Source organism: Melozone crissalis, unplaced genomic scaffold (assembly GCF_028551555.1).
Source record: "Melozone crissalis strain CALT ecotype California unplaced genomic scaffold, PUWL_Pcris_2 ptg000005l_1, whole genome shotgun sequence".
Lineage (NCBI taxonomy): Eukaryota > Metazoa > Chordata > Aves > Passeriformes > Passerellidae > Melozone > Melozone crissalis.
This window is the reverse complement of record NW_026535783.1, coordinates 48,555,077-48,576,253: the sequence shown is the minus strand read 5'-3', so window position 1 is coordinate 48,576,253 and position 21,177 is coordinate 48,555,077. Positions and strand designations below refer to the sequence as shown.

Sequence of the window (21,177 nt, the reverse complement as noted above, 5' to 3'; positions counted from 1 at the left end):
CCTCAGCTCTACTGCTGGCTAAATATACTTCCCTCACTGGCTGGTTTGTTTTTGTGTGGCTGCACAAAGAGCTGTCCTGGCATAACTGAGGGAATGACACAGAACTGGAAATAAATGGCAAATGCAGGAGCTCCTGAACATCTCTCTAAAGCAGTCAGCAGGTGAGAGGCATGTTCATAGCAAGATGAGAAAAAGGTGATCACCTTTCCCTAGGCACAGGAGGGAATTTAAGTTCTTAATTCATAGTCTGGCATCCTGTTACACTCAAGTTCTCTGAAATTCAGCATAGTATATGACAAGTGGAGATGTAACTGGGGTCCCAAGGCACAGAGCTGTTCAGACACTCAGCTGAACAATTCAGAGATCACTCTTACAAAAAGTTTTAATGCTGGCAAATACACCAGGCTGAACCAAGCCCAAAGCCCTGCCACTTTTCTGAGCACAGAATCCAATTTCTTTTTCTCAAACAGCATTCATAGCAAGTTGTAAGATGTCAAAGATAGCAGCAACTCAGTTCTTCCTACTACAAGCTAATCCTTCAGTTTGGGAACAGGTGCAAACAAACACAAAATAACATTAGAACCTCCACCCTGACGGCAGGCCACTACCACTACCCTAGGGTGGCAGCAGGATAGAAGAGCTAAGAGGGTTGTACTTCTGAAGGGTCTGTCAAGTGTTATGTCAGTTAAAAACATTTGTTGCATGGGTTTCCATGAAACTGCCTCGCCCGCATCTGCTGGTAAGTAATGTCTGCACCTCAAAGATAGCATTGCTTTGTGGCACTCACTCTCACACAATAAGCACTCCTTGTATAATCCATGAATAATGATATAAAACAGCAGAATAATCCCCCTGAAACCAGTGGTTACCACAGTTAAACTGCTAGCCTATTATCTATCCTCAGGGCTGCCTTTGGGCTCTTAACTGCAGCTAAAACTGATTTTCCAAGGGATTATACTTACATAAGGACCAGAGATAGCCTAAATATGGAGTGTTTGTTACCAGGCAGACCAAAAGGTAACCATTGAAGCTCTTCATAGCATCATGGCATCTTCGTAGCAACCTTAACATCCCTACATGTGAATGCTCCTCGAGTACTTGTAAAGGCCATAACTCTGCAAACAAGTCATGCAAAAATAGAAATAAAAACACTTCCTAATTATTTCTTTCTTTGAAGCTCCAAACAGATTTAATTAAAATAATAAAAAAAGTTGGTTTCTACTCAGTGGCTTCATTATAAAAAGAACAGCTATAAATAGAAACTGAAGCTGTAACAGAACAAGATGAGAATTTAATGTTCTTGCAGTGAACTCCCTTCAGACTACTTTAGCAGAGGCCCAGGCTTCTCTAGTATTTCTTGAAATCCAAGTTCATTGTTTATTCTTCCTGATGAAAAATTAGACACAGACAACATTATTGCTTTTATTACAAAATGTAAATAAATTCAAAAATTGTAAATCTCTGTGTACATTTTATTAAAAATTAAGTGAACTGTCAGTCCTTTAGAAGCTGGTGTCAGATGTGTCTAAGGAAACAGATAAAAAAGATAAGGAAGAAGATGGTGAATATTCACTATTTGTTATTGATGCTTTCTCTTCATATTTTGGTGGTGGTTCAGAAGAAAGGTATGGCATTGGTAAAATATCTGAAGGTGAGCTGCTTCCAGAAATTGTATATATGGATTCACAGTCTCCAACAGCAACTGTTCTTTCATCATCACCAAGCTGTGCTCTATAAAACACAAAACTATGTGTTAGCATAATTCATTTATCTACAGTGAGTGAAATTTGACTTGATTTATATAAACATGCACACACTTCCTAAAAACCCCTGAAGCAAAGAACTTGCATAAGCATTAAGATTTCATTCTATGGGCTACATTATGACTCTTCATATGAAAAGTCTATAATTTCAGAGGGGAAGGGCAAAACAAGCTCCCTTCTAACCTTTCAGATCACCTGTCACAGCCTGGCTTATGGGTATTAGCTGCTTTTGGCTGTGCTGTTTCACAATCTTACTAAATCTTCTGATCCCTAGCTCTTAATGTATCTTCCCTTTTGTAGTGTATCACATACACAGTCCCCTTCCTTTATGAAAGACAGTTGCTAGTCTCAGAACTGCATCCAAAAAAAACACCATCCCTAGCCTTTTGAGACCTCACATGAAAGGCAATCAAACTTTTACTAGGAATTCCAGCAATCCATGGCAGACTGAACATGACCATATTGCAAAGTTCCCAGTGACATTCAAGGTGAACAGCCAAGTACTCTGTCCTCCTCTAACAATCATAACTGTATCAAAATTGGTTGAACCCACATTGTTCTCGGTACTTTGCTCATCTCACCCTGGAGCTGGCCCTCAGCATATTGCTTCAGCTGCTTGCCAAGGAAAGGGAAGACCTGCTTGCTCCTCATGATTCACTTCCAGAGCTGACTCATACATCTGTATCCATATGAACACTGAGTGAGGAGCACAAATACAGAGCACAGTCACCTCATCTTCAATGCTGTTACTGGTCTGTGAGGGTTTTCATAGGAGAGGGAAATAGTACAAGACAAGTGCTGAGGTGCTACGCAACAGATTGCAGGAAAAATGCAAGCAGTTCTGGGATGACACCATGACTCAGCTTACTAACAGCTCTCATCCAGCACCGGCTGCAGCACTGTGTTTGCTGACAGAACACTGAGCAATGGATTGAAGAGGCAAATCACCTTTGTCCAGTAGTCACCAACATGCGAAATGTGTATCCCCTGCCATACCTGGGATCTTCAACCATGGCATTGTTATGAACAATGAGGCCATTGCTCCTCTTCCCTGAAACTGCTCAGGAAGCAACTTGCACAAGTCAAGATGCCCTAGCTGCCAACAAGTGCTGAGCCATGAGAGAGCAGGATTGAGGCAGTATCACACTCAGAGGTGGTATCAGCTCAGCAGGTCTCTGTGAGGATGCTAGTAAGCATGGAAGGGCACCAGCTAGAGAATCCCCATCAGAAAACACCACAGGGCAAGGTCAGACATTCTGGGCTCAGTACCCAAGCCTGAGGTGTTTTATCCATTCCACTAGATACTATCCAAAAAACCTGCTTCTTTGTGTACATATGTTCACAAGACAAAGAAATCCACACAAGCATTAAACCACATCCACGTGATGTTCCAACAAGATGGTGACTCCACCACTTCTCCTGAGCAGCCTGTTCCAATGCTTTACAAGCCTTCCCGCAAAAAACCCCTTTCCTAATAGCTAAGATAAACCTTTCCTGGCACATCGTAAGGGCATTTCCTCTTGTCCAGCCACTTGTTATCTAGCAAAAGAGGCCAATCCCCATCTTGTCACAACCCACTTTCCAGCAACAGAAGAGAATAATAAGGTCAAGCCTCCTTTTCTCCAGACTGAAAAACTCCAGCTCCCTCAGCAACTCCTCACATGACTTGTGCTTCAGATCCTTCACCAGCTGTGCTGATCTTCTTCTGTCACATTCCAGAACTCTTTCTCACTAATAAAGACCCAAAACTGAACCACAGAATCACAAAATAGCCTATAGATTAGAAGGGATGTTGTAGATCATCTATTTCCAACCTCCCATGCCTTGGGCAGGGACATCTTTCACTAGACCAGGTTGCTCAGAACTCCATCTAATCTGGCATTAAACACTTCTAGAGATGGGACATCCACAACTTCCCTGGGCAACTTGTTCCAGTGTCTAACCACTGTTACAGTAATGAAATTCTTCCTAGTATCTACTCTAAAATTTCTTTCAGTTTGAAATCAATCCCCCTTGTCCCGTCACTATACGCTCATGTAAAAAAAATATACTCCTCTCCTTCTTGTAGGCTCCCTTCAGGCATTGGAAGGTTACAATTAGTTCACCCTGAAGCCTTCCCTTTTATAGGCTGAACAAACCTGATTCTCCTAGCCTTTCCTCACAGGAGAAGTGCTGCAGACCTTTGCCATCTTGGTGACCTCTTCTGGACTCACTGCAACATCTCCCTGTCCTTCCTGTGCTGTGCCCCCAGAGCTGATGCAGCCCTGCAGGTGGGGTCTCAGCAGAGCAGAGCAGAGGGGCAGAATCCCCTCCCTGCCCTGCTGCCCACCCTGCTCTGGATGCAGCCCAGGACACGTGTGGCTCTCTGGGCTGGCAGTGCCCATGGCTGGGGCAGGTCCAGCCTCTCAGCCACCAGCACCCCCAATTCCTTCTGGGCAGGGCTGCTGGGATCTGTTCATGCCCAGCCTGTGCTGGTACCAGGGCTGCTCTGACCCATGGGCAGCACCTTGCACTTGGTCTTGTTAAAACACATAGATCACCATGGATCTAGCTCTCCATCTTGTCCAGGTCGCCCTGGATAGCATCCCATACTTCAGATCTGACAACTACACCACTCAGCTTGGTGTCATTTGCAAATCCATTCGTATATGTCATTAATAAGATATTTAATAACACTAGTCCCATTATGGACCCCTGAGGGACACAACTTCTCACTGAAGTCCACTGGGTCTCTGACCACCACCCTCTGGATGTGACTGTCAAACCAATTCCACTGAACAGTCCACCCACTGAGTCCATCTCTCTCCAGTCAAGAGAGAAGGATGTTGTGGGGGACTGTGCCAAAGGCTTTACAGTAAAATAAAGATAAATGACACCTGTAACCCTTCTCTTGTCCACTGATGCCATCACTCCACCCCATTGTAGAGGGCCACGGGCTTGATAAGACAGGATCTGCCCTTGGTGCAGTTGTGTTGTCTGTCCTGAATCACCTCCCTGTCCTGCATGTGCAAAGCTCTAGGGGCATCTGTTCTGTGATATTCCCAGGCAGGGGTGGGGCTGACGGGTCAGTATTTCTCAGTATTCCTCTTTTCTACCCTTCTTAAAGGTGGGTACAATATTTTTCTCTTTTTCCAGTCACCTGGGACTTGTCCTGACTGCAGCAACTTTTCAAATACCAGGGAGAGTGGCTTGGCAACTACATATGACTGACATCTACTGACAATTCCCTCAGGACTCTGGGATGTAGATCATCGGGTCCCACAGACTTATGTACATTCCAATTCCTCAGATAGCCATGATCCTGATCTTCTCTTACAGTAGGAGAGACTTTGTCCCCTCAGTCCCTATCCTGCTGTCCATCCACCCCTGAATGGGAGGAGAGGTTTACAGAGGTAAAAAAGTTGTTGAGTACATTGGCCTTCTCATCCACTGTCATCACTTTTCCAGCATTGTTTAATTGGGAGATATCCTTTCTTTGACCTTTCTCTGGTTAATGTAGTGTACCTGTAGAAGCCTTTCCCATTATTCTTTGTGTCCCTTGCCAGGTTCAGTTCCACTTTTGTTGCCTTGGCCTTTCTCATGGCCTCCCTACACAGCTGTGCTTCATCTTTAAACTCTTCCTAGGTCACCTGTCCTGGTTTGTTTCCCTTAACTTTGACCAGCAAATTCCTACTGAGCCATGCCGGTCTCTTGCCCCCCTTGGCTGATTTCTTGCTCCTGAGGATTGCCAGCTCTCATGCTGTGTGCAAGAGTTCCTTAAAGATCTGCCAGCTCTTTTCTACTCCTTTGTTCCTAAGGGCAGTCTGTCAGGCAGTCAGTCACAGACTAGGTTCCCAAAGGACTGGAAGCCTGCTTTCCTAAAGTTCAAGAGCTGAACTTTTACTCCTTAGCCAAGCCCTGTCCTTCAGGGCTGCGCACTCCACCAGCGTGTGATCCCTGTAGCCCAGGCTGCCTCCAGTCCTGGCGTCCAGTTAGCTCACTTGCACTGGTGACCAACAGATCCCGTACCACATTCCCTCTGGCTGTCACCTGCCCCAGGAAGGTGTCCTCCACGCATTCCAGGAGTCTCCTGGATTGCCACAGCCCTCCAAGCTACTTTCCCAACAGCTGCTGGGGTGGCTGAGTTCCCCTGCAGGCCACCACCCTCGGGCACAAGGCCTCCTGTGCTGGAGCAGGAAGGTGTGGTGCATGGGCTCCCCTTGGTCAGGTGGCTGTAGCAGAGCCCAGCCAAAGGCTCCCTTTGCTGCCTCAGTCTCTGACTCCTACCCACAGCTTTCCACCTGCTCATGGGTATTCTTCAGGGACAGCTCTTCACATTCAATCCACCTCTTGCTGTAAAGAGCAATCCCTCTGCCTCTACTTCTTTTCCTCTCTCTTCTGAACAGCCTTGCAGCTATTAAAAGTCACACTCCAGAAACAGGATTCATCCCACAAAGTTTCAGGAATGACAACAAAGCCATAGTCTTCCAGCAGCACAGTGGCTTACAATTGCTTCAGTTTGCTGCCCATACTGTGTGCATTGGTGTAAAGGCACTTTGGCTGAGATGCTGGCCATGTTGCCTTCCTAGAGGAATATCCCTTAGTTCCTTTGAGATAGCTCTCAGTGTTTTCCTCCTGGCTTCTGTTACCTTAGAAGCCCTTGCCTCAACTGCGTAAGACTGCAAACATGCTTCAGTGTGGCCAGCACACTCCAGATTCAGAAGCAAAGGACCACTGCAAGCATCTTTTTCTTCTAATCTTTGCCTCCCATTCCACAGTTTGCCAGGAACAAGCAAACTGTCCCCCTACCCTTGAACAGAGAATTTAGATGCCCTAGTCCCACTGGCCACACTACTGTTGATACGGATGCAACTGGCTGCCTTGACCACTTGGGCACCGTGATGGCTCATGCCTAGGTGCTGTTGACCACCATTCCCAAGTCCTTCTCTGCCAACTTTCCCCACACTCATCACCAAGAGCAGCGGTGGTGCTTCCAACTATTACCAAACCAGTTATATTTCTGTAAGAGGTTGGAAAATGCTTTTAATATGTTAAGTGTACTATCCCTATGTTCATGGTTAATGCTTAGTTTTGTCCCATACAGTGCTTAGTACAAATACAGACACTATTGTGGGTCTTGTGTTATTTCCCTACATCTCTGACTAGTAAGTCTTATTCCAGTTAATGGTGACTAATATGTAGTAGCTGATATCTTAGTTTTGAGAAAAAGGATTGTATGTCAGAGCAAAGAACAGTAAGAGAAGTACATTATGACCTGATGACTGATTTGAGACACTCTCAAGGAGAAAAGATTCATTAGAAGATCTGGAAGCATATCCAAATAAGTCCATGGAAATAATTAGCATATATATATATATATATATATATATATATATATATATATATATATATATTCAGGAAATGTGATGAATATGTATTAGTTTCAGGAAAATAACTAGGTCTGTTAGGTTACTGAGCAAACATGATGTGTGGAGAACTACCCCTTTGTAACCTAACAAATTGGTCGGAGAGTTTATTTCCCAGTTTCCAGTGACACAATGTTGCACACAGTCTTGTGAATTAAAGTCATTAAATGATAGTCCCACATAATTTACAGCTGAAACCCAGGCTGATGTAAGACCATTCTAAAGATATTAATTCAAGTCATTTCTGAATCATTAACAGCGTGAAAATAAGTTAGGGACTCCAGACATGTGACACCTAGCTCTGACTTCTGGTATGTGACCCTTACAGTGATATCTTTTACCCTCAAGTTACCAGCGTAGTGGTGGCAACCCAGAGGGGAAAAATAACCCTGCAAGTTCCTGTGGCACAGACAAGTCTTTGATAAGTTGGCAGCTCCTGCTCCCCGAGTCTGGTAGTGTATCAGGCAATTCTGTTATAATCCACATATGTAAGGAATGCCTGCAAGGGTAAGGTACAACATCTTTAAATGAAACTAGCTTTGCAGTCTCCCTTATCAGCATGCTGGAGCCTTCTGTGATATCAAGGAATCCCTTAATCTCAACACATGGCCACAGCAGGAGGAAGGTAATCAGCACCCTCACTTCCTCAAGGCAGAGATAAGGGACATGGGAGAACTGAACACATTGGCGGACAAAGCAATGTCCCCAGGGTCTGTGGGTATGTGTCATAAAATACTTGCAGCTGTTTCCACAGAGGCTCCTAAAATCTGGCAATATGCATATCACGTCACTACCACACTGCTGTCAATGGCATCCCCTCTTGGACAATCTGTGGAAGAAATCTACTGTGGGGCATTGATTTAAGAACTTCAGAAGTTCTTTCCAGTCATAATAATAATAATTTAATCCTCATAAAGAACACTCTGCAGTTTGTAGCTCCCCTAGTATACAACAGTATTTAAATGCCAATTCAAGTAAAGTATCTGAAGTAAGTTGAGTTATGCACTAGAAAACTTTGTCATGCCTAGTAGTTAATTCACAGTGATTATATAAGAACAGGGTCTTGGATACCTAAAGAATCCTTGGATACCTCAGATTCCCAAAGTCAGAGATGAATAGTCTTACCCATCAGTGAAGAGAGAGTGGTATGGTGGTGGATCTACACTTGTAGGCAAAACACTGGGCATAAGACAATGAGTCAGAGTTGGCGACACAGGGTCAGCAAAATAAGGAGGTGGTGGGTGTGGGAATACCATCACAGAATCACCTAGGGGAAAGAACACCATTTACTACCTCTGAAGAACTGAGCACCTCTGGTTATATTGACAGCATTCTATAACTTTTACTTGCCTAGCTTTTAAGACAAATTATCCCACATACAGAATTGATACATTTTAGTCTGTTGGAGTAGGTTGGAGGTACATTCTAAATAATCCCAAAATAAGATACATTCTAAATGTAAAAATAAAGATGCAGCATATTTATAACTGAAGGATTTAATTTAGACAACATAGCTGACATGGGGAAGTGTTTATCTAGCTAAAAAACACAAATATGGTTGGCTGTCTACAAGAAGCCAAAGTGCAAAGCACACAGTTACTGTTGAAACATTTTAAGGATTGGAAAGTATTTTGTTTCCCTCCCAAAAATAAAATAAGTAATTCCAAATTTCTCCATAAGTACTGCAATGCTGTAACAGAAGCCATTAATAGCTCTGAGAATGATTTTGTGTGCTGTGACAGTTTCCTTACTAAGTTACTTGTAGCTCAAGGCATGCTAACCACAACTATTGATACACAGTTCGCTACATCAATATATTGTACAGCAAAAAAATTTCCACTCCGTAATTGAAGAGTTTAAATTCATGATTATATCTCTTACTGACTGAGGATGTGGCCACAACTTAAAAAATACAGGACATTGGTTACGAATCAGAATCTTCTGTTTAAGGGGCCAGAGTTGAAGGCCAAAATAGATCTTAATATAGTCACAGAATTCTGATCTGCAGTGTCAATTACACAGTTGGAGAAGAGAATTTGGGTTCTCATTTGTGTCAGGTTATGTTGCTTTACACAGTCAGACCTTACTTTTTGTGCCAAAGAGAAATTTTCTGCCTTTTTGAGAAAGGTAACTGAACTGACCATACAGAAAGCATATGAGACAAAGTAACATTATTCTATTTTGTCTGTCCTGACATGGCAGAACTGACATGCTGAGAGCTCATACTAAGTAAGCAATAATAATAAATAAGTAATATCTAGTCATAAATTATTAGTGGAAAAAAAACCCCACCTAATTCCCAGTGTATAGTTCCAACTCAGTTTTTTACTCACCTAATGTAACCTGAAAAGATTCAGGGCTGTGAGGATGTTGTTCACTTTCACAGGATTCTTGGTTGAGATATAAGTTTTGCTTCTTTTTAACATGAGCTATCACGAAGAAAGACAACCCAATGAGCACAATCAAAGGTCCCAAGATTTGAAGTGACAGGAATCCACAACCCTGGAGGTCTGTGTCAGAAGTGCCAGTGTGGTTGAGCTGTATCATATGCCAGCCAGGGCTGCAACCAGGAACCCAAATGCCCAGGATGCTAATTAACATTCCACTAGATAAAAACAGGAATCCAAATATGAGAAACTGGGCAAACTGACAGTTCCCATGACAAAAAACAAGGCTGTACACCTGCTCATTTTGCAATTGTCTTTGTCTTATATACATCCTGGCCCTTGATCGTGCCAGTAAAATACAAACCAGTCCAGTTAGAGCCAGCCCTGGCCCAGCAGCCTTAAGGACCCCATTACAGTCTCTGACGCTTTCAGATGGACATGTCTGGAGAACAAAGACTGAAAGAAGGAATCCAGCACAGAGCAACACAACTCCAAAAACAAAAAGGAAAAAAATAAGTTTCCCACGTTGTCCATTACTTCCTTCACCTCCTGGCACAGCAACAGCCACTGGATACATTACAACGGAATCTCTTCAAGCAGATGAGTTGTTAGAAATAAATGGCAGCAAACTACAGCAGATCTGTGAACATGAAAATAAACAAACTGAAAGAAGAAAACAACCCAGCAAGATTAACTACATTATATTTCTTACTTTCAAATTTGTTACTCAGCCTTTATTGTGTATGCTCCTGTAATTTCTGTTTTGCAGTACCTCCACTATGGATTACAGGGCCTACTCAAGTTTGCTGTTAAATGCCAACAGAAAAACAGAAATTGCTTTACAATTCAACTTAAACATCTTGTAACTGCTATTGCACAGCTAAATTGTTTCTTTAGAGAAATAGTCTTATGATTAATAGGACCTTACTTTGAAAGGTTGAATATTTGGAACAAGGACAAGTTAGCTTTCCCTGTAAAAAGAGAAAGCTACAGGAAATTTGTGTGCTGAACTGCAGAAAGTGTGAGAGATACTATGTTAATGCAAATGAACAATTACTACTGGACTTTTTAACCAAGTAAATCTTCTATTACATACTTTCTGAGAGCATATAAATCTTTCTTCTCTTTCCACAGGCAGTAAAGACCTTTCTGCTTCTCTCTTTAAATGAGCTTCCTGTCCTACACTACTGCAAAAGCAAATACTGGTAAGATTTTTGGCTCCGTTCTGAAATAACAAAACAAAACAAAAAACATTCTAAAGACCAGTTCAAGTCTCACTGATTTCATAGTTAGAGTTGGTAAGCATAGTGCTCCTACATTTCCCTTCAACTCCCCCTACTTCTGAGAATTTTGTCTTTGCTCAAAAGATCTTTAAAATAAATTAATGAAGGTGACTCCCAGAAGACTTCTGACCCCACAAGACTCTAGATTCAGCAGCAAAATAGAAGAAAACAGTTTTGAGGCCAATAACAGCCCATATGGTCACATGGATAACCAATCAGCTGGATGTGGATTTACCGGGGCAAGAGAAGCCTGACTGAAAGTTAAGACAGAGTTCCAGTCAGTGAGCTCTAGTACAAAAAACCACCCACTGTTACCTACAAGGAAATTTCTGCTACTTTGACACAATGGCCTACGGAGCCAGAGGGACACTAGCCACCAGATGGTGACTAGCAACCGTGGGAATCTTGGCTAACATCCATCAAAAGCCAACCTGAAATGCAGGAGAAGTTCAGACTATGGAAAATAACAAGTCTCATGGACCACAAAAAAGCTCTTCCCTACCAAGTGTAGGAAGTACTTAGGCACTAAGCTTAGGCTGCAGTGTTCTGACACTGCCCTCTTCCCCTCATCAGCAGTTCCTGATGACTGCTGATGAGGGGAGGACAATGACAGACAATTTCACCTATGTCTTGGATATATAAGGACCAATATGTAGGGACTGGTGGAGTTTGCCATGGATGGAAACAGGGAATCAGCTTAGTTACTGCTGTTTGTTAGTTAACCTTCAGCCTTTTCTCTATCAACTTCTACTGTTCTGTTACTAATTCAGATGACTCAAAGATAAAACATCAAATCAGATTGGATCATCCTTACATATGCCTCTTTTACACTTATTCCACAAGAAAAAGGTACTATGGGATTTCTGGAAGCAAACTGTTGAACATGTGTCAGCCAAAATAAGGTTTGTGTCACTCCCCAGTAACTGCAGTGCCCATTGGGATGAAAACAAAACAGAGTCATAGAACCCACTAGTGACTCAAACACACAATTATTTATCTGCTATGCAAGGCAATCTATTGAGTCACTATTCAGCCACTTTTAAGCGTAGAATCCAGTTAAAGAACTGGCTGAGCAGATACACGAATGATGAAATCGTTACACGTTCTACTGCTGAACATCAAACCAGGCCCCCCAAGAGCACAGGAGAAAGCAGAGTACATCCCACAGGTGAAAGGCTCAATAAGCAAAGCACAAGATCTGAGAGGCAAGGAAACACAGCAAGGCAGCCACTGCAGGAAGCAACCAAGTCTCTTAGCTGGCCATCTTCAACAGCAAAACTGAGGGACCAACCCTTAACACATCCCATTACTGTGCACAGTTAACTTGTAAACTACGACTGCTAAGTGCTTCTTCAGTGTTTTGAATTCAGTCTACTGAGAACCTTCTACTAAGATAGGTTTGATAAACTGCTAACTGAGAGTCCCTTGGTAGAAGAGTCCAATTCACTCTGGAGGAAAAAAAGTTACAAAGAGCACAAAAGATAGGACAGTGTGTCATGAAAAGAAAACAAAACCAAAAACAAAAGAAACAAGAAAAAACCCTAAAAAAATTAACTATCCTGACTGATTTCAAACTGAAGACGTTTAGCCCAGCACACTTTCAATACTGCATGAGCTGAAGTCAGTCTGAAGGCTCTAATTCTGGGCAGAAAAATACAGACTGGAATGGTCACCTCTTCAATTTTAGTGGTCGTTGCTAAGTTAATAAAATTCTCTTTCTGGTAACTGTATACGCTCCATTCTCATAAATTATCTGAGCTGGCTTAGGTTCCCTGACTTACTAAGTGTACATAGCTGAGTAAAACACCTCTGAAACACACATATACATAAATAAAATCCAGCAAAGCCTGGTTTCAGACAACTGTCTAGAGATACTTCTCTGCTGAGGCACATTAACCATTATAACACCAACACTCTACAGAGAAGCCTGAATCCTTTCTTCACAGTCACTCTACGGAAGAAAATATGGTCTTAAATACAAGCAAATTAAAACAAAATAAAATAAGGCAAAAAAAAGTAAATTCAAATATATATCCTTACAATGAAAAGTCTAGAGACTTGTTCTCCTTACTCCAACACAGTACCTGCTTCTCTTCCACCAATCTTGTTGTTATAAGATTAAGCTAAAACACATTAGAAATTAAGCTTGTACACATTTTCTTCATTCTTTCAGGCCACAAAGGAGGAATACTTAGAACAGTCTGGTTTGGCTTTGAAGATGAAAGCCCGGGATTTTATGCTGGAAAATCCAACTGAGGACTAATTTCCATTTACACTACCATGAAATTTTATCAGAAAACTCAAAGCAGGATTAAATTTATTTCCTGTGTTTCAAGAAAAAGTATTTTAATAAAGAGGTCTCCCGTTCCCGGCTGTTTTTGATGGCCTGCAAAGGCTCGAGATGTCCTCGGGACAGCCCGCACTCCAAAGGACGAGAAGAGTCTTCAGGTTTTCTCTTGGTCTTCAGTGTTTATTAGTTTTTATCTACAAGATTTGCTCTCGGCCTGACAGAAATCCGCACAGCATGTCGGCCATGAGCACACTGAGAGCCCTCGGGGCGGTCACTTATCTTTATACCCAAAACTACATGTAAGATATTTACCTATTTTCCCCAATGCCTTTCACCCTTATTGACAAGTGCACTTTTAGTAAGAACCAATCCCAAAGTGCCACCACCACCACAGAAGATGGAGGCCAAGAAGAAGAAGGACAGGACACGCCCCACTTCCTCCCATTTTGCTTCTCTAGACTCCCCTGTACCGAAATTCTAAAACCTGTGTTTCACACTCTAATTAACTTATCCCTTCACCATGCATCCCCGTGAGATCCTCCCCTCCTCATACAGGTGTCGTCTCCTGTGCAAGATCAAAGTCCAGCCACCAGACACTTCTGGCAACATTCCAGGACCTCCGAGCCCCCCAAGGGTTATCTTGGTGACTCTGCACATCAGGACTGCTGTGCTGAGATCCCACAAAGAGGCAAGTATTTTATTGTCTATGTGCTTGAAATACTGCCACTAGATCTCATATCTCCACAGGCATATTGATGTAAAGGAATTTTCCCTTCATATTAAACTCAAGTCTGAAAGCAGACATGGAAATAACAGCTTAGAAGCCATTAGAGCATAGTCCAGTAGTGTAGAAGCTGTTAAGTATGATGGGAAGAGGGAATTGGAAACATAGCTTATAAAGAAGTCTGGTTATAAGCTCAACTTAAATTATATAGTGCTCTACCTTCTTCTAGGTCAGGCCTATGTCAGGTATATAGAACAGGAAATAACTTCACGATTTCTTGTCATTTTTCTGTGTAACACTTGTATTACAACTTTCTTATTACAGAGAATTCCACTAAAAATACTTCCACTACAATTCTTCTTGAGCCTTCAAAGTTCATATTTTCCAAGATTTCCACTGCAAACACCAGGGCTATGAATTTACTTGCCCTTAATCTTATGAAATTTAATAGCTTCTTGCATTATGAATGCAAGACATTATGAATTCAGGAGGAGAATTTAAAAAAAAGCACTGTAAGAATTAAAACACCACTGCCCCTCTGTTTTACCCTTCCCAGAGTAAGTCCCATTCCCCCTCTTGTTGCTTGCAAAAGCACACAAACAATTTCATGCAGAAGTTTCAGGTCTAATCTGTGTTATTTCAAATACTATATTCTCTGTCAGTTTTAGTCCACAATGGAAATCCCATTAGAATTTATAAGCCATCCTTTTAAAGAACTTGAATTTTTCCATTTTTGCACCTATGCTTCCAAGTTTTGAACCACTGGGGAAGTTGCTATTGTCGCTGTGCGATTATTTTGGTGATATTTTTATTTATATTTATATATATTTATATTTATTTATATTTATATTTCATTTTTTATTTTTTTCCCCAGGTTTCAAATTAAACCATGACTCCTTATTGGTCAAGCTACTTGTAAGGAAAAATGCTCTCAACTTCATTCAGTTTAACTTCCATATCAAAACATTAATGGCTCTCCATGTCTGAATTTCTTTCTTTGTTCATATCTGCTTCTGTACCCACAACATCTTCTTCATTAAATTCCAGTTTCCACCTGGACTGGACTCTTGAATTAGCATTCAGAGACACTCATCCCTGAGTACAGCTGGTTAAAATAAATTGTAATGTGCAACCTTCATTCCAACACTCTTCCCTCCCCACGATGTTTTTAACCACTTATTTGAAGACCTAATGGGAAATGCCCAACAGGATATACTTTCAGTTTTCTACTCTTAAGAAAAAACTACAAGCTGTAACAAGTTCTGAGATGCCAAATACATGCAATTTGGTCTCTTATGTACGTAGCTGCTAATTAGTTAACCTGACAGTGTTCTTATCTCGAGGAACATAAGACTCAGATAGCATAAAAGATTTCAGGATTTAGACAGTATGTATAAAGATTTCTAAGCTAGGAGAGGATGCCACAAGAACTCTGCCCATAGGGGTCAAGAAAATTATTTTTTCAGTTTACAGTATAGGAAGAGTAATGCTGTGCGGTTATTTATGATCATTGCAGGTGGGGCAGGAGCCACCTGCAGAAGTACTGGAAAGCAGTTGCAATAGGAACTTCCAGAAAGTGGGATGAATCCGGCCACTCTCCAGAGATATGTGCAACAGGGATCCTTCTTACCACAAATCAGCACAAACCAGGGATTCTGACTGTGCAGACAGAACTGCATTCTGCAAAGCTGCCAATTCCTGGCCCTGCGGGCTACAAGAGAAAAACAGCTACAGTGAAAGATGGCCCACAAATGTCCCTCAGTCAGTCACCAGGAAGAATACTGACACCACAGTCAGACAGGAGGACCCAAAAAGTCTGTTTAAACAGCGAGGAGCTTGCAAAGCAAAGCTTGGTAACCCATTGACTGGATGCCATGTAGGCAACTAGGACAGCACCTAGATTCAAAAATGAGCTCTGAAGGGTCCCATGTTTGTTGGTGGGATGCCTTTTACATGACACACTAGTGGCACACAAGAGCTGTGGCAAAGCAGCTCCTATATTCTGGAGAATCTGCAGGGAGACTAGGCAGAAAGCAGGCAGATACTGTTAACAACAGAGCTGATGTTTTTCGAACAGGTAACACATCACAGACCAGTTTCTGGATATTCACAGGAAGGTCTATCCCAGGGGGCTGATATAGCTCAAAGCAGCAAAAGACACAAGACAAAAAGACTTACAGATCTTTGACCATAGGACAGGCTATGGAGACCATCAGGGAGATGCAGGGCTCCAAAAGCTACCTAAAGCCATCCTGTCCCAGTTTCCTGAGGCTAACCTAGGGCATTAAGCCAGACAATTTAACGGACAAGCAATTAAGCTCTACTCCATTTAGGAAAAGCAACATTCCATGGCACACCCCTCCTCATGCACCAGCCCATCAGGCAGAGTCTATTCTAAGTCACTTAGTCTTAGTCACAGTAAGATCTTCAGGAAGATGAGCTATGCCCCAAAAGCTGCCATGCATCCTGTCAGAGAGAGGCGCGACGCAGGGAAACCTCTCCATCACCTCTCCGTGATGGAGGAGCACCTGAACCTCCTCACCTGTGCCGTCCCAGCTGCACGCCAGCATCAGCCACTGGAGTACTGCACGCCAGAAATAACTGCAGACCCCTTCAGAGATATTCCATCCTCCCTCAGGGATGGCTGAAGCCGCAGAGGGGAAGCAGTGTGGGGAGCGGTGGGCTCTCCAGAGAGAAGACAGGACACTCACACCCCGGGTAATTCTCACACACACCGGTAACAGTGAAAACACGGAATGGCGGCGGCCGCGGGAAGACGCGCCGCGATCCCGCCCGCCCGCCCGCGGCGGCCCCTCGCGGCGGCGGCCGGAGGACGAGCCGCCGGCCCGGGCCGCTCTCGACCCCCGCGGGACCGAACCGGGGCCGCCCGTTCTCTCTCTCTCTCCCTGCCTGCCTCCCTCCCGCCCCGCCACGGCAGCACAGCCGCAGGGACCCGCGGTAGAGAACGCGGGTTCGGCGAAGGGCTCCAGGCGCCCGGCCCTTACCTCGCAGCGGAGCAAAGGACAGAGCAGCGCGGCAGGCGCCGCTATTTAAGCACCTGCGGCCGGCGGCGCAGGACAGGGCCGGGCCAGGCCCAGCCGAGCCGCCCCGGGGAGCGCGGGCGCGGCGGCACCGCCCCCACCGTGCCCGGCGCCCCGCCCGGCCGAGGCCCCGCGGCTCTCGGCGGCCCGGCCAGGCCCGGGGCGGCTACGTGCTGCCCGGCTCGGAGACCGCCCGCAGTGTCGGTGTCCGTGTCGGTGTCCGTGCCGGTGTCGGTGCAGCTCGCAGGGCACGGCTGTGGCACGCAGCTCTGGAGTCGGGTTTACGTTGCCAAAGTCAAGTGTGCCCCTGAAATAGCCGCGGCTTCGAGGTGAGGCAGGCGAGCAGCTCCCCTCAGGGTGCTGGTGCCACGTTTCCCATTTCACAGAATCACAGAATATTCTGAGTTGAAAGGGACCCGTAAGAATCCTCGAGTGCACCTCTCCAGTGAATGGGCCATACACGGATAGAACCCACAGCCTTGGCTAGAACCAGGCTCTGCTTCAGGAGCCTGTAGTAGTCCCTTAAGAATATCTGCCTTACTCCACACACTTGGGCACTTGTTAGGCAAGCTAGAGACAGGCTGAGCCTAGATATGACAGATCTGCTTCAGTGGTGAGCCACTTTAGCTGGTGGAAATGAAAGAAAAGGCTTTCTTGCCAGGTACAGGCAGTGGAAGGAGGAAGAAGCTGGCTTTGGTAGCTGAGATGAGAGAGCTGTGACATGCAAGAAGCAGCTGTGTGAGTAGACAAGGAGCCAGGGAAGGAAGATCAAGATGGGCCATTTGTGAGTGCTGTAGCATTGGCAGGACCAAGACAAAGTGACTGAAGTTTGCCCAGGTAGTTAACATCAGCCTGGTAACCAGTGAGGTGTGGGTGAATCCGTTTGGGTTTATGTGAGTCTAAACAGGATGAGCCAGAACAGGGATGGAGTGATGCTGGGAAAATAAATGGCAGGAGGAAAAGAGTGATTATAGTCCTGCTTGACAGAGAGATATTTTGGTTAGACAGTATGATTGGGTGAAAATTCTTTGTAGCTTTTCACAGGAAATCTGCATTTGGGTAGAGAGCAAGGAAAACTTGGAATTGAATTGATAACCAAAGAGTGTATGAAATTATATGTCGGGTGTAGGAAGGAGCTTGTCAGGGGGTAGAAGGTTTTGAGGTTTCCAGAACTGTAAGCTCCAGTGTGTTAGTGACCCTTTGCCATCTCAACTGCTTTATGTCCTGACTGCATTGATTGCAGTTGCTTCAGCTGTATAACACAGTACTGCTGTGAAGGGTCTCATGGTAAGGAGATTGGGAAGTAACAAAATAATAATAACAACAAATTCCTATGTTCTATGATGAGGGAAATATTCCAGTAAAGAGTTTTTAAGAAGTCTGAAGACAACAAAAGAAAATGAGCTGTGCTTGTTTAAAAACACAAGCTGAAGATTAATTCTTGCCAAGAGTGACAGAGGTAGAATCAGACTGTTTTATGAAGTCAGACAGCAGTGACATAAAGAGATTTAGTTATGTTTATATGTCAGTGTTCCAACACCTGATTCTGGTTCCAATGTTTTTTTCAACATAGAGCTTAAATAATTAATAAAAACACTTATGTGGAGCACATTTCTGGATGAAGTATTTTGTCAGGCTAAGCTTTCTTCAGTTCTCTGATACTAGTAAATTATTGGACCACTGATGTGATATATATGTTCTCTTTTCCTGTTACATAAATAGTTTTTTATTTTATGTAAATACTTCTTATACCAAACTTAAATGTCAAGAATTTCACTTAAAAAAAGAGTCAGTCGTAACAGTTAACAAACTTGTTTGCTAGCATCTACCTAAAAATTATTTCTGTCTACAAAGACTGTCATCAGCTTTTCCCCTCCATCCACCACTTGGACTTCTCATAGTCTTGAGCTTAAGGACTTGAACTCCATAATGACAGAAGTGTTTGAAAGAATATAATTCTTCGGTTCTTTAGATTCTGACTCAGCCTGGTATAAGTTTTCAGTGCATTAAGTTGCTGTTGATTCCTGCCATGGGAGTGCAGTCATAAAACTGTAATCTTGAGCCATATGCTGTGATTTAAGAATTTTTTTAACCATATTTCTTAAACTTTTAAAGTAGTAACTCTTGAGCTACAAATAATGCATATTTTAAGTCCACACTGTGACAGTATTTGGCAAAAACAGATCCATATTGGTTTTTACCATACAGAAAGGTACTGAGTTTTTTATGTTGAGACTGAACATAGCTGTATGACAGTAGTTTTTGGATGTTAGTGCTAGTAGAGAAAGTATTTTTGCCTGGTATGGAAAGCAGTGCTAGAGCTATGAAAAAAATGCAGTGCATTCACAGCTAGAGTATGACAAAGAACCCAGAGCTACCAGAAAGTCACTGCTTTTGACATTATTTCTGGGGTTACAGTCAGTAACACTCATGAAGACATTAACAAGAAGGTTACCATTTGAGGTGGTGAGCAGAGAAATATAACTGCTCATGATTTATTTATTGGGAATTAGTTGAGGCTTTTTTGATGGAAGCCACTACTTATAGCAATATTGTGGTCAAATATAAATGAAATTACTAACTTTGCATTCCTCTTTTTTTTTTTTTTTTAATTTAGCAAACATGTTTATAAATGTCAGACAGCTGGTTTGAATTGTTTGCCTAAAGATGATGGTCTCTAGAAACAAGGGCGCAAATGCAGCAAGTAGGACTAAATGCTGGTCACTTCTAGATTAAAATTCTATTGCATGGAAGAGATGTTAAAATGTTGTGTGTAATGTAAGATGGGTCAATAAAACCACAGCTGTTGCAATTAGACGTGTGAAATACTGGATGTGCTGAGACAGTGCTTCAGCTCAAAACATTAAGTGTGATCTACAGAATGTTTTCAGATGTTTGAACACTTAAGGAGAGGGAATCCAGACTGTCCTAAACTGTCTTGGTGAAAATGTAACCATCATAAAAATATCTAGTGTTCATAATTCACAGCATGCTTTTTGAAGCTTTGCAGAAAATCCTTGAATCAGTGAGGCTGATGCTACTCGCTTTGTTTCAATGACAGCTGACCTTTTGTTAGTATACTCTGAAGCAGGAGCTGCTGAAGAGTGCATGGAGGAAATACATGGTAAATTTCACTTTATAATCGCCATTTGCTTGCTGTGATGGTATGGTACATATGAGATGATGATGCAGAAGCCAAGAGTCATCCAGATCATTTTGGTTTATTTAACCAAAACACAGTCAGGTACACTCAAAAGATCTACACTTAGAAATACAAGTATATAGAACATTTATTTCATTAAAATTGTCCATTTTTAGGCTTAGAAATGACAAAAGCATTGCTGCCAACATTCAGTAAGCTTTGGAACCAAACTTAATTAATCCTGAAATAGTTATTCTGTGTTCTTCAGCAGATAGCTACAAAAGAACCACAGGAAAGAGTATGTTCTGGCTATACTATAAGGGAGGATAAATGGGGGACTGACACCCTCCTCACAGAACAGCAGCAGCCTGGATCTGTGGCATTTGAACGCTCAGGCAGTGCATCTTTGTGACCTGTGATGATCCCTTCTCAGGAGCAATAGAGAAATACACAATAGGAAGACCAAGCTGACTGCTCTCTTCAGAGCCTGGGCATGCCAGGGGTGTCCATGACTTGGCTGATGGTCACCATTTTCTCTTAATAAATCATCTTTCCAAACCTCTCTGCTCCATCCATCTAAAAGGTGTGTCAATGCAACAGTATTTCTGTTAGTAAATCATAGATAGATATAGATACATAGATACTAATATAGAATCACAGAATCAGAATGGTTTGAATTGGAAGGGACCTTTAAAGGTCATCTATTCTAGCCTCCCTACAATGAGCAGGGGCATCTCCAGCTAGATCAGGTTGCTCAGAGCCTTGTCACTTCTGACTGTGAATGGTTCCAGGTGTGGGGCAGCTACCACCACTGTGGGTGACCTGTTTCAGTGCTGCACCACCATCATCATAAAATATCTCTTCCTTATACCTACTCTTCATCTACCCTTAGTTCAATTTAAAACCATTACCCTTCATTCTGTTGCAACAGGCCCTGCTGAAAGGTCTATACCCATTTTTCTTATAAGCCCCCTGTAAGTATTGAAAGGAAGTGAGAGAGAAGTGACTAAAAATTAATGAAATTCAGAGAGATTATGCATTAACCCTCATAAAAATCAAACAGCTTTGTTTTGGCCAGGAGAGGTAGATCCATATCTCAAATCTGTATCTTACGTTGTTGGGTTTGCTTATTCTGCTTGGAT

At 42.9% G+C, this 21,177-nt stretch overlaps 1 protein-coding gene across 3 annotated transcripts; it reads right to left on the bottom strand.

The window, feature by feature from the left end:
• Nucleotides 1-514: 514 nt before the first annotated feature.
• Nucleotides 515-16,944, bottom strand: TMEM171 (transmembrane protein 171). Of its 3 annotated transcripts, none has more exons than XM_054285709.1 (4): nucleotides 16,858-16,944; nucleotides 9,502-10,195; nucleotides 8,294-8,435; nucleotides 515-1,731 (listed from the first exon to the last, which is right to left on the bottom strand). In XM_054285709.1, exons 2-4 carry the CDS (start codon nucleotides 10,130-10,132, stop codon nucleotides 1,503-1,505), a joined length of 1,002 nt encoding a protein of 333 aa, XP_054141684.1. In that variant the 5' UTR covers nucleotides 10,133-10,195; nucleotides 16,858-16,944; the 3' UTR covers nucleotides 515-1,502. The 3 variants fall into 3 exon arrangements, with proteins under 3 accessions (XP_054141684.1, XP_054141701.1, XP_054141692.1); XM_054285726.1 differs by lacking the exon at nucleotides 16,858-16,944 and adding an exon at nucleotides 16,395-16,478 and having other exon boundaries at nucleotides 9,502-10,218; XM_054285717.1 differs by lacking the exon at nucleotides 16,858-16,944 and adding an exon at nucleotides 16,395-16,468.
• Between the last annotated feature and the right edge of the window lie 4,233 nt (nucleotides 16,945-21,177).

Coding starts and splice junctions, on each gene's coding strand:
- TMEM171 (XM_054285709.1), bottom strand. CDS start 10,132: ATGTATCCAGTGGCTGTTGCTGTGCCAGGAGGTGAAGGAAGTAATGGA. Junction 8,436..9,501: donor ATCTTTTCAGGTTACATTAG/GTGAGTAAAAAA, acceptor TCTTTCCCCTAG/GTGATTCTGTGATGGTATTC. Junction 1,732..8,293: donor CACTCTCTCTTCACTGATGG/GTAAGACTATTC, acceptor TGTGTTTTATAG/AGCACAGCTTGGTGATGATG.